General features: G+C 35.2%; 2 protein-coding genes across 8 annotated transcripts in view; one reads left to right on the top strand and one right to left on the bottom strand.

Annotated features, from left to right (window-relative positions):
- Positions 1-9212, top strand: part of LOC126967984 (excitatory amino acid transporter) — a 79975-nt gene extending 70763 nt beyond the window's left edge. For all 6 annotated transcript variants that reach the window (XM_050812739.1, XM_050812740.1, XM_050812738.1 and 3 more), the window contains 3 exons: positions 544-678; positions 2655-2760; positions 5267-9212. In XM_050812739.1, coding sequence (XP_050668696.1) covers positions 544-678; positions 2655-2760; positions 5267-5392 — 367 coding nt within the window. In that variant the 3' untranslated portion in view covers positions 5393-9212. The remainder of the gene's footprint in view (positions 1-543; positions 679-2654; positions 2761-5266) is intronic.
- A 1561-nt stretch (positions 9213-10773) lies between these two features.
- The window catches only part of LOC126967943 (protein dachsous), a 304180-nt gene continuing 300554 nt past the window's right edge, over positions 10774-14399 (bottom strand). For both annotated transcript variants that reach the window (XM_050812652.1, XM_050812653.1), the window contains exon 16: positions 10774-14306. In XM_050812652.1, coding sequence (XP_050668609.1) covers positions 11684-14306 — 2623 coding nt within the window. In that variant the 3' untranslated portion in view covers positions 10774-11683. The remainder of the gene's footprint in view (positions 14307-14399) is intronic.

The following is a 14399-nucleotide window of genomic DNA, read 5'->3' as shown; positions in this document are numbered from 1 at the left end:
TTTTAGTTATTAATTATTATTATTAGATATCTATTGCATTTGACAAATAGCGTGTGACAAGAAAACAACTAAAATTTTATTCAATATCATTATGGCAACGTTAAATTATCTCTTGTTAATGCCAAATAATAGCTTTTGTATGAATGAATATTTTGTCCAAAGGAATCACACTATTACACTATATATTATTGTTTTGTATATACTCAAACATTTTTGTCCGTTTGTTTTGGCTCTCCACAAAAGATCACCACTTTTAAATAGCATTGCACTCATGTTATACGAAGATACTTATGCTGATATTAGTTAAATTAAAAAAATAAATTAAAGTTATTTCAACTTTAATTTATTCAAAAAAAAATATAACTGTATTTACAATACTATGACTACATAAATGGTCATACTAGTACCATTTTTGGATTAAACAGCTGCAGTTGAGAAATTTGAGAATTTACTAAATTTGATCATATTATCTCCTTTGTTCATATTCTATTAGTGAACTCTACCCACAAGATAAACGAGGCTATTTTTGAAATACATTTCCAGCTTAACGTCTACAGCAGCGTCCCTATCATCAGCATCAGTACCATCAGCAGCGATGGTGTTGCTGCTAGTTGTTCTTGCTGCTGTTGATGCACCAACCCATGACGTGTCATTGTTGTTTGCTGTGGATTGGCTTGTGTAAGTATTTATTTTATCAATTCAAATTTTTAGAGAGAGGATAATAATTGGAGAGGGATAATAAAGCGTCCAGGTCACCAGTTATTTTATGAAAATAAGGGACGAGACGAGCAGGACTTTCAGCAGATGGTAATTGATACGCCCTGCCCATTACAAAGAGCAGCTCAGGATTATTGAAAAATTTAAAAATTCTGAGTGGCACTACAATAATTGTTTATCATAATATTGTGTTCATCTCCTTGGGAGCTAAGATGTTAACTATCACTTACCCAGTAATTTCACTATTTACGGCGCCCTTCTGACCGAAACAAGGTTTTTCAAGGACTTTTTTCTTACATCTTAAAGACGTGGATAATTTATAGGTACGTATATATAGAACCTCTTGCTGTTAGGCAACGCATGAAAACATGCCAGGCTTATTACCTTAGTGTGGACAGCCCTACCGTTCGTGCAGGCATTTGCCCTTTTATCATCTAATATCAACGCGGACAATCGTTACGGAAAATGCGCCAACCTTGCTTAGTGGCCTTATTGCTCAGCACCAAGAATCAGATGTTTTTAGTGTAAGCTTATATGAATTTAATAAACTTTGTATATGTAACCTTTGACTCGGTTTGCGATTTGGCGTGGCTGTAAGCATACCGAGGAGATTATTATTAAGTGATAAGCTACATTTTACACTCGCGATACGTATGTCATTTTATTTTAGTGTGCGGGCGTTGCTGAAAGTAGAGGCTAACAGTTCACTGTTTTTCTTTCGACGTGTTCACAGCTTTTACATCTACACGTATAAATTGTAAAAGTTATTAACACGCGTTTAAATCGAAGTACTTTATATAAGTGCATACAGTTTTGTAATAGTTATTTATGCCACTGTTGTGTAATAAGGGGTATTAAAACACGAATGTGGATTGTGTAATAATAGTATCACATGAGTGTTTTAATACCTAATTATCAACAGTTGCATACAAGACTTTATCTACACCCAGAATATGAATCCTCTAAAAGATTCTGGAACAGTTAATTTACTAACATTAAAACACCAGTCCTAGTAGTAACCTAATATCATTCATTACTGATTATATACAAATAAACTAAGTATTAATGAAACAATTATTTATTTTAGAAGTAATTTACATTTTGTATAGTGCAATAATTAAAATTTACTCGAATATAAAGTTCTTTTGCAGCACTTAAAATGGATCGCTATTTTTTTGTAAACAAAACAATAAAAATATCGAGAGGAATGGCGGGGATTCGAATAACCTACTTTTTTTTTTACGACGCGCGACGTTCTGGTAGTTTTTGAAATTTATACAGATACCACGCATCGAGTAATAAGAATGTGGCTGTCTGTTGAAACTCTTTGCGCATGAAGGGATCGAAAAAAAAACATAGGAGTTTTGTTATGAAATTCAGTACAACATTACAACAATCGTTTGGATGATGTAATGGTTATTAGAACATTGGGTGTTCTAATGTTGGCAATAAGCTAACTGTTTCATAGTCTTTAATAGAGGATTTAAAGCATGGGTGTAGATAAAGTAATTGTATTATTTTTGTAATAAATTAATAATGCTTCTAATTCTGAATTAAAGTGGCGAAGCGTGCCTTGGCGGGGCCATAAATGGGCCTTGGAAAATAAATGTTTGCAAAAAATTAAAATATTTACTCATCATAATTATGTATCTGCCACTTTCACCAAAAAATTTCCAAATAAATCAAATGAAATAAACACTCTCCTTGCCTTTTTGCCTTTTTTTCAGCAATCAGCAAAAGTTTTTACTAATTTTTGCTCACGCACGTCGGGGGCCCCGTACTATTGATACAGTATATACGGCGGTAGCTACGCCCCTTAGTGCATAATATATAGTTTTAGAGTGCGGTGCGTTTAGTTGATGATGGAAATAGAAGTGTGTTCACAGATGTTAATCTGTCAAGACGTATAAATTATCTAAGGTACCGGTTTTTTTCAGTGACAGAATAAGAACAACCAACAACATGCTAGGAGATTGTTACACAGCCGCCATTGTCGAACATTTATCGAAAGCCGAGTTGATGGCCTGTGATTCTGCATCTATGGTAAGTTGGTATTTTTTTAATATAGACAAAAGGAGCCTTTTTGAAGTCATACTTCTTTTCGTACGTTAGCAAAGAATATGTTATAGCACAAGTACGTTAGGGAAACATTATCAGAGTGAAAATTACGATGTGCGCGCACACCGTCACGCAAATACGACACTCTGACGTTAGCTGGTCAACTAGGCCGTTTGCATCATACTTCAGACTAAATTATGTGGTACTACTAGCTTTTACCGCGACTTCGTCCGCGTGGAATAGTTACTATGGACCGCATTTTTTATTTGTAACAAACTACTCTTTACGCTGCCGGGGCGGCGCTCTTCTACGATACAGCGGATATCTCTTGTCATTGTGGACAGTCTCTTTAATAGTATTTCCCTGCGAACTTTAATCTCCTATTTCATCCCCATGTAGGTATAAATTAAAAAAATGCTCGAACAAATGTTTATATTTAATCTTCTTTATAATTATTCTTCTTATAATTAATCTTCTTATCAAGTGCCTACAAAGTTTTATGGAGTTATCTTTTCATCCCCTATTTCAGCCCCTTCATTAATTTTTTCGCAACAAAGGGTTACCTGTGTCCTTTTCGAATCTCTATTCTATCTCTGAATAAAATTTTATCGAAATCGATTGAGTGGTTTAGGCGAGAAAGCGTAATAATAAAACTTACATTCACATAATATATAATATTAGTAGAGATAATAATATTTTTTGAAATAAAAAACAGATACTTTATTTAATTTTTAACAGTAATTTAATTTTTACAATAATTTAATATTGTTCTCTTATGTAAATTATCGAAGTTGTTCATTATCTTTAGTAGTACAGGGTGGACCAAAAGTCCGTTTATAATTGGAATGATGATTAAAAAAAAACTAATTACAGTAGATCAAAATTGTTTATTGTTTTCAATAGTAAACAAAAGGGAAATTTATTTCTTAAAAATCACATCATCCATAAGCAATTCTTCATTATTCTGGCATTGCTGGTATCTAGAGCGGAAATTTTCGATAACAGCTTTACATGTTTCTGTTTAGATGTTTTGGATTTCTGTGTGAATACGATCCTTTAATTCGTCAAGAGTTACTGGGTTGGTTGGCTGAAATGCAGGGGTTTTTGATCACCATGACATAGTGTCACTCCAATAACTACAATTTTGTCTATTAACATGCCCATTTAGGTGGAAGTGTGCCTCGTTGAGAAAAAAATGTTTGTAAAACTGGTGAATCGCTCTACCATTTTGTTCGCAAACTGCAACCTAGTGGCATGGTCCTGAGGCCTTAATTCCTGCACCATTTGGATTTTATAGGAATGAAGACTTAAATCTTTCTTGAGAATGCGGTTTAATACATCATTATCTTGGCACGTTAAGGACAGCAGACCGCTTTAGAGTTGAAAGTCCAGGTTGTTCACGAACAGACAATTTAACTCGCTCCACGTTTTCGGGGTCCCTCGACGTTCTAGGCCAGCCAGATCGAGGTAAATCCATTGTTGAACCCGTCTTCTCCAACTTGAGCACCCATTTTTTAATTAACACACCTGATGGAGCTTGATTTTTGTGTCGTATCTTGTAATGATAGCAAAACTTTCGTTGAGCTAAGGTCGCAGAATCGTTGTTTCGATAGTACTCGCGTACACAAAACGCACGTTGACTACCGCTAAACGACACCATGATACAAAATTTCCATTGGCAGCTCTTGCAATGCGTAACCCCTCCACTCCCCTCCGCCGCCACTGCTAAACTCGGCAACCGATTCAAATGTTAACGGACTTTTGGACCACCCTGTAATTATAGATTTCATTTTTTTAAATAATAACGACATTTAGGTTCATAGCGACATCTGTAGTAGGTATAATTTGTATAAAATCCTTTGCTTACGTGATGAACCTTTTAATGGTGTAGGTTTTCGGTAGATAAACTTGATCTGAACTACAGTGTGAGGAAGTACTATCAAGTATTGTGAATGCCATGAAATATGGTGCTTTATATTTTTATACAAATAATGATAATAACATATAGATATTATGTCAAATTAATGATTATTTTTTTAACATGTTGAGCGTATTTTACTCCTGCATTCAGTGGGAGGCTCCTTTGCACAGGATGCCGGCTAGATGATGGGTACAGTAACGGCGCCTATTTCTACCGTGAAGCGTTTATATATATATACTATATTATAATTACAGTATACATTTAATTTTTTTTCGATCTGAAGGGCGCCGCAGCTAATGAAATTACTACGTAAATGAGACTTGACAACTTATGTATAAAAGTGACGAGTGCAATTGTAGTGCCGCTTGTAATTTTTGGTTTTATCAAGAATCCTGAGCGACACTGCATTGTAATGGGCAAGGCATATCAATTATCATCAGCTGAATATCCTGCTCATCTCGTCCCTTATTGTCATAAAAAAATCTTAATAATAATTATTAAATGTGAGTTGTTCGCCTACATTCAAGTAAGAAGGAGAATATTAATAAAAACAATATGATTTAATTTCAGGAGCCTGTAGCAACCAACGGGACTCTCCCGACAACTAACACGGAACTCGATATGTCTTGTAAGAAGTCAATAGATTCCGATGACATCATTATTGATATGCGCTTGGATCGAATTGATTCCAACTAATTTTATCACGTATAGAAGAGAGTGTTTTAGAAATGATATGGCTAACAATGCATTTGTAATGTAGTGGCTTTTGTTATTGATTTATATGTTGATGTCAGCCAATTAGTAGTCCATTCTGAATAGTTGACACAGTACTTCACAATCATGTTATTAAATATGCATCAACCTGTGGGAGGCTCCATTGCATAGGATGCCGGCTAGATTATGAACCACAACGGCGCCTATTTCTGCCGTGACGCATTACAATGTTTCGGTCTGAAGGGCGGCGTAGCTAGTGAAATTACTGGGCAAATGAGACTTAACATCTTATGTCTCAAGGTGACGTGCGCAGTTGTAGTGCCGCTCAAAATTTTTGGGTTCTTCAAGAATCCTGAGCGGCACTGCATAGTAATGCGCAGAGCGTATCAATAACTATTAGCTGAACGTCCTGCTCGTCTCGACCATAAAAAAACCTACTGATGTAATCGTAAAGTGTGACTAAAACTTTAAACTAATGTCGAAAGTTACAATTCCCTAATTAGTAAAGTGACATCAATAACTTTTTTTAAATAGAACTTGAAGTATCCATAATTTTGATATTAATTACTTCCATACATTTAGTATAGCATTAGTACAGAACTTTATTTCCCTTATTTAAAAAGGTTATTACAAAATTTTGTATTCGAAGGCTTTGTTGTACGATACAATGAACTTTCTAAATTTTTTTAATATCTCTTTAACAATTACATCCTGTATACAGCATGGCACTCCAACGGCGACATTATATATAATTTCGGAACAACCTGTAAGAAATCTAGTAGTCGCGGGCTAGCGTAGGCACTGACACCTACTTGGTGTCGTTATTAAATGCGAACACGTAATGGTGATTCGTGATCGTCGATTTCAAAATTTCGTTTTCTAATTAAATTAATTGTTTGTTTGGAAATTTCAAATTTTTAATTATTTACTTTAAATTTTAGAATTTTCTTTTTATGATTAAGGTTAGATAGCCCTACACGTGTGTTGCGATTATAGCGCATCTTACATATGATTTTTGTGATTTCAATTATAATTTTTTCTTTGTTTGATAAAAGCCTGGTCGCTCACTGTTAGAATTTGTAGATGGTCTCGCACGAATTCCAGTTTGTATATCGTTAATTTTATCATAGCCTATAAGTGCCTTAGGACTGTAATGCTAAAGGCCGGACCACATTACAACGGCGTCGTGGTACACTGCACAGCGCGGCATGAACAAAAAGTGATATTCGCTTACATAATAGCGTGACCTTGGCACGTCAGATGTTCTTCTTATTTTTTTCTCTTCTATAGATCGTTCTTTTTCTGCACACAACAAATAATGACCATAATCTGACCATATCTTCGTCACTATCGCTCATCTTCTAACGCATGCGAAATGGTATAGAAATCACGTGAGCTGCTTACTGCAGTTGTAATGCGATAGGTAGCGTCGAGCGACATGAAGCGACACGCCGCGCAGCGCCGTTCTAATGCGGTCCGACCTTAATAGTTTTTTGTGTAGAGGCCATGATGGAAGTAGCAATGCTTTAATCGTAAGTTTAATGAATAAGTACTGATTTATGGTATGTTGTAACGTTAATTATTGAATAAAAATGAGGTAAGCAAAAGTTTGTTTGAACGGTGTGATTAAAATGTAAATCACATAATTAAAATGAAATAATACTTCGATTCTCTTTATCTTTTTTTATGAAAGAGGTAGAAAATAAGCCGCCCACATTCTCTTGCAACACCAGAGGACTCACAGGAGCGTTGACGACATTTAGAAAGGTGTACACACTTTGTTATAATATTATTATATTTGTATACTATCTGTGACATTACCTGTGCATAATCTGGAAATATCATATCAGGGAACGAACGGATACATCATAAATTGTCTGTTAATATAAATCCATGGGGTATAGCTTTATAATATCTCAGGTGTAAAATCGGAAGTAGGTGTAAAAGTGTGAGTAGGTTTTTGCTTTTGCAATCATTGTAATAAAGTTGTAACATCACTGAATACAAGTTTGGATCATACTCAATAAATTTAACATTGCAAAATCGATCGGTTGCACATATTATAAACACTCTACGCTGTCTGTGCCATTTTGTTTACATTTTTGATAATTAGTATGTTACAATCGGACATGCCCAGAATGCATCAATCAATCAACATCAATTAAATGCATTCTTATGTTTGAACGGCTTGTTTTAGTAAGTATAAATAGCATCTAGTTGTTTTCCTTCACAGATCACAAAAACGTTAGGAAATTTTACCTACATCCGAATTTTTATCACATATCGTATTAACTTTAATTAAAACAGCAATATGTAATTAGTCGTCCTTAGAATGCAATAAATAGGAGATGATTGTTAATATTATAATCTAATAATAATTGCTAATTTGCTTGTTTAATAATAGAAATTATGTGATACGATGTTTTCAAATTATTAATATCATTCTTTAAATACTAAGCACAACTTCAAACATATACCTAATATCAAGGTACATACATCATTTGAGACGACAATAATAAATGCAGCTAAGCAAAAAGTAGTAAAACTTTTTACCGCAATTGGTACTAATAATTCATGTTAGCACGGAAATATCTCTATACAGCACCTGAACGTCAACTTTTAGATCTCTATTTGGCCTAATATAACCTATCTATATCAGGAATAACAATTGGACGTAGTTCCTGAAAATCGTTCCAAGCCACAAACATCATATTTTAAGAAATTCGTGTTTAAAGTTTAATAAATATTAGTGTATTCAATACATGTGGGTTGGGCTACTGAGTCATAATGTCATTTAAGGAGTGACAATAGGGCTGCTTTCTGTCAGTCCGTTACTATGAATCACGTGACTAGTTTTGTGTTCTTAACTAAATTTCGACATGATTGTTGTTTGGAACGTTTTTCTGAAATTCCAATTAAAATCACGTTAATCAAAATCTTGAAGTTTGGGTTAAAAATATAACAATGAAAAATAATAGAAAATAAACTGTTTGTTTTCGGTCTAAGTAAATTTCTAGTAAAGGTCTATTTTTTTCATTACTATGAAACATTTGTTATGTTTCAACTTTAGCACTTGAAAGTATGTTGTCGACAACCCTCTTTAGTGAATAAGCGTATTGTTTTAGTGCTATAGTTATTTATGCAACTGTTGTGTAATAAAGGGTATTAAAACACGAATGCGATAATAATGTGATAATATCACATGAGTGTTTTGATACCTAATTATAATCAGTTGCATACAAGACTTTATTTACTCCCATAATATGAAACCTCTATAAGAGATTCTGAAACAGTTAGCTTACAGTTAACATGCCAGTCCTAGTAACCATTACATCATGCAAACAAGTGTTGTAATGTTGTACTGAATTTCACTACAACACTCGTTTTTATGATGTAATCGTTATTAGGACGTTGAGTGTTTTAATGTTGGCATTAAGGTAACTTCATAAAAATCTTTTATAGAGAGGTGTAGATAAAATTCATATACACTTTCCACGCATTAATACTAAGTAAGTAGTCAACGAGGTTTTCACCAATAAAGGGTTAATTGTACGTAAATACATGAAATAATAAAATTATGAGCATATTTTAATTATTATTTGATATAATAATCTTAGATGAATATTGTTATTTTCTATAGTTGTTGGTAGTTATTTACTAAGATTTAAATGCCTTTTTATTCCATGAAATCAATCAATCATTTTCAGCTATGAAGTTAAGTAGATTACTTAGATTAGTTGCAAACTGTGATAATATTATGTATTCGTATTTAGAGTATTAAGTATTAAACAAGTATCTATTTTTTGTTTTATTTTCTAAAAATCCTTTTACACGGAACACTTTTACTATGGAAAACTTGTTTATCTTTATATATAAGAGGGATCCAACGGGCACGAGGCTCACGGCATACCGTGAAAGGTGAGGCAACTGCCCATGGACATCCGCATCAACAGGCGTGTCAAGAATTGCGTTGCCGGCCTTTAAGGTGGGAGTAAGCTTTTACTTTATGGTCCCTAAGTGGTATCTATCCGGGAAAACAGCAGCCGGTAAATGATACCACAAAGTGGCTGTGCGAGGCAAGAAATTTCTAACAGAACGCGCGGTTGTGGAATGCCAGACGTCTACGCACAGAACACTTACTCTAACGAACGTCTACGTGATGCGGGTGGTACTTTGCAGGTAATGTCCGGTGGTGAAATTCGGCAGCTGGAATCAACCCGAACAGCAGCTCCTCTGAGCACTCCCCGTGATAAATGCGGTAGAAGATGCAGAAAGAACCCATATCTCTACGTAATGCCAAAGAATCAAGTCGATCGGAGATGACTTGATCGTCGATGATTCGAACCGCTCTTCGTTGTATGCGGTCAAATGGAGTACTGGAGAGCACCCGCCCAGAGGTGAGAACAGGACTCCATGTGAGGCCGAATTTGCGCCTTATAAAGTTGCAATCGGTGGCTTATAGTGAAGTGCTGTTTCGCCTTACTGAGTACACCAAACTTTTTAGAGGCCAGTTTGGCCTTCTCTTCCAAGTGACCACGGAACTGAACGTCGCTCGATATATCGACGCCAAGTATGCAAATATGTGACAGAAGGTATCAAACAATAATGATAATTGTATTCCATAAGCCCCCAGAAGACTCAAATTAACGCGTTTACCACTAAAAAACCCTCTTAAGAGAGGCTTTAAGAAGCCTCGTCTAGTATCGGAATACTGGGACTTGAAATTTCGAGTGATTGCCCATTCCGCGGTAACCTGGAGGGCGCAAAGCCAAATTGGCAATCGATGGAGCTGGGTGACATAAACAGAGAACGGCAATACTTCAATCCGGCCCACATTCTCGCTCGACGCTCTTAAAAGAGCAGGGCCTGCCACATATCGAGTATTGCTGTCATTTCTGGTCTGGCGCACCCTAGTATTAAGTGGAATCATTTGACCGCTTACAACACAGAATCGAATTGTCGGGGATCCAGTGCTTTGTGAATGGCTCGATCACCTCCCGTTGCTTAGAGACATCGCTTCACTGTGTATCTTCTATCGCATTTATCACGGGGAGTGTTCCAAAGAGCTGTTTCACCTGCCATCGAATTCCACCTTCGCAAAACACGCCACAAATTAGGATATTATCTGTCACCCCACAATCTGAATCTGTGGCAGTTCTCCACAGTGTGATTTTTAAGGAACAAAAGTTCTTTAAGGAATACCTTATGCGGTAAATCCGGGACAATAAGACATGGGTACCTCCAAAAAAGACGCGTACATCTTCCTTGAACGCTGGTAATGCTCCTGTGATTAACCTGGTGTTGCAAGAGTATATGGGCGGCGGGGATCACTTAACAACATAACAGAAAATAAAAATCAGACATAAGTTTTACAATTTAATCTTTTTCCTTGACATAACTTCAACGTCAATGAACATAAGGATATAACAAATTTACATTTAAAGTTATTTACATTTTATACAATTCATTTGAAATATTTCGACAAACACTTTAACAATAATATACAGTGCCAACTACAACTTCTATAATTTTCTGTTGAAGTATTTTACAATTAATTATTTAATATATTTGTATCATAATATTTTTGGAAACCTCAAAATATTTCAAATGACATGAACTGAACTTATATTTACTAAGACGAAAATCACAGTAGTTTTACAATTTGAAGTACATTTTAGGCTCAAAAATATATATTAAAATATTTATTAATTCAAAGATACATGATGTAACTGCTATTTACTCTTTTAGACATTCCATTAAAAGTATTCAAAAATGGTAATAAGTTTGTATTTCATGACAATTTTATTTAAAAAATCTACAAATTTTAAGCATTTAAGACATTTGACATTTAAAAAAAAAAATTAGAACATGGCGGAAGCCTTGAAAAATGAATCTTGCAAAAGTAACAATAAATGAATTCATATTAGTCCTATCTATCCTTATAGCTTACGATAAAGCTGATTTTGTTTTACGTATAATAACATGGCAGTCTTCTTTTTATACTATACAACAATGCATTTAAATATACATTAATATTTACATTTAAAGTTAGGACCCGAATTTATAAATTTATTTACATCTACCGCAAAATCGGTATAAGCGCTTAAAATCACTCTGAGCATATTCAGGATTATACAATGTAAATAACATGCACAAAATGATACTAAAATTTACAATCCTAAGCCGATCACATCGGCAATCAATAAATATTAATATAAAACTAATACTTATAAGGCAAACAGTCAATTTGATTTAATTTACAAATAACGAAGTCTATAACCTCATTGATGAGTGTGGAGGTTTTCTGTTTAATGGTGCTGGTGGGAGACCCGGTACTACTAATGGGGACATAGATGGAGATCTAGTCGCTAACGGTGATAAAGATGGTGAAAAGGAAGGTGACATGGCTGCTGCAGCTGAAAAGGCACCAGGTACGTCATGACTAATGGGCGACCTAGGCAATAAATGTTGCGGTTGCCTACATGAAAGAGAAGGAGCTGGACAACTTCTTGGTGCTACTGTTGTTAATAATGGAGGAGGCACACTTTTCCCACCAGATATTGAAGTGTTTTTACTTTTCGCGCTAGATGCTCCACTATTTCCACTTTGAAGAGAGACTGCGTCATCTTTCAAACGAGCAATTTCAGAAAAAACATGAGCTAAAGGTTGATATTGGGGACCCCAATCAAGGAGATAGTCCCAGTTATAGCTTCCTGTCAACTCTTCTTCTGAATGAACAATTGAACTCAAACTTCCTGTCATAGAAGGGCCTGCTGTGTGAATTGCAGGATTTTCTCCTGGAGCGCTTGGATATGACCCCAGAACCATTGCCCTGTCAACACTTGCGCCTGCTTCATCTGCACTACTTCCCCTATCACTACCAGTTACTTCATTTAATTTCGCATATATTAAATTAGTAATATCATTTTCATGCGAACCATCGTCATCAAATATATGCATCGGTTCAATTGGACCATGATGTAGTGCCATATTGTCCTTGTTTCCTACATTCTCTGAACACCTACGCGAGGACGTCGATGCACCACCCGCAGTTCCAGTGTCAACAATACCTAGCCTGGCTAAATACTCTTGAGTATTATGGACGGATACATCAGAAAGGTTATCGTCATCGACACCATTTGACTGCCTTTCACGTTGAAGTGGTCCCTCGTTGATCATTCTAATTTCCTCGTCTTCTCCGTCTTCACCATCTTCAGCTGATCCTCGACCACTTGACCCTGATTGTTCTGATCCTGATAGTTCCGACGTTGTTGCTGCTCCAGAATTTGAGCTAGTGGTATGTGCGCCGTATGGTGGTATTTCATCATATTTTGGCGGGGCAAACTGATTTGCTGAATTAACAGGACCTGTATTACGTATTGGGATGGTATCAAATGCACTGGGATCCACATAGCTATTTGTAGCTCCTACACCATCAGAACTCAGGCCTGGTTTATTTTCCTTTTTATTTCGTTTATTTTTCATGTGTAAAAAAAGAAACGCTGCAGCAAATATTATAATGATACATATAAAAGCAATTAAAAGGCCTAGCGCCCAATCTGACAGTCCATTATTTTGCGCCATGGCAGTATCCGTAAGAATGTTTCCAGAATCCATTACTACAGCTTCAGGGTCTAGTAGTATTTCAACTGCAGTCTTATTTGTCAAGGAACCTTGGCGACCTGAGCTTGCTGTGATCACTAAGCTTATAGATTTATCACCTCTAAATAAATTCTGTATAGACTCTACCTTCTTTTTTAGTAATATAGCACCAGTAGTTCTATTTATTTTAAAGTAAGGATGAGGTGTTGAGAGTTGATATACCAAACGACCATCAATTCCTTTGTCTCGGTCAGTTGCAGTTACTTTACCTATACTATAACCTATTGGTAATGGCCCTGATTTTGGAACACCAAAGTTATAAGTTTTCTGTGTAAATTGAGGATAAAATTCGTCTCTACTTTCTACGTCAACTCTTACTTTTACTGTCGTACTTTTACCACCAGCATCTGAAGCTTTGACAGAAAACTCATATTTATTTCTCTGCTCGTAATCAAAAACTGCGAGTGTATTAATAACACCACTTGAAGAATCTATTTGAAATAATTTCCAATCGTCTTCATTTTTACTGTACATTGCTGATGGTGAAACAATCGAGTAATTCAATACTCCATATTTGCCTTTATCTGAGTCAATGGCTCTGGTTGTAAAAACTGACGTGCCAGCTCTTTCATTCTCAGCAATATTTTCAAAATATTCACTAACGGGGAATGTGGGAGTATTATCATTTACATCAAGAATATTTATCTGTATGAAAGCTGAATTACATAAGCATGGCATTCCTTGGTCACAAGCAATTATAATAAGTTTATACTTAGTTTGACCTGTATCATAATCTAGTGTTTTGTTTACAGTCAAGACTCCTGAAGTTGGATGAATATAGAATAAACGTTCGTCATTACCAGATGATATATTATAAACTACTGCAGAATTAATTGTTCCGATTAAATCTGAATCCGATACAGATAAATGCATTATACTAGAACCTATATTAGCATCTTCACTAACAGTTATTTCGAAACTATTAACACTAAATATTGGTGGATTATCATTTGCATCTGTTACTGTCACAAAAATATTTATAGAAGTATTGTTTTGCTTGTGCGATAACATTTTTCCTTGCTCAACAGCTGCGATTCCAAGAATATATGAATCTAAGACTTCTCTATCGATCTTTCTTACAAGCACTAAAGCTCCATCAGTACTAATTTCAAAGACTTCGCCTTCATTGCCCGAGACTATATGAAAATCCAAGTTATATTTCTTCAAAATATCATTAATTCCTCCAATTTGCAATAAAGATGTACCAACTTTAGTTTCTTCATTTATCGTTATCCTGAAAATTAAAAAAAAATTAGTTTCAAGCTAGAATAATTCGATCATCATAATATCAGATAATCTGGATGTTTCTTAGTAAGAAGTATGAGGG

Source organism: Leptidea sinapis, chromosome 14 (assembly GCF_905404315.1).
Source record: "Leptidea sinapis chromosome 14, ilLepSina1.1, whole genome shotgun sequence".
Classification (NCBI taxonomy): Eukaryota; Metazoa; Arthropoda; class Insecta; order Lepidoptera; family Pieridae; genus Leptidea; species Leptidea sinapis.
Note: the sequence above shows the minus strand (reverse complement) of the source record. Positions and strands in the feature narration are given on the sequence as shown.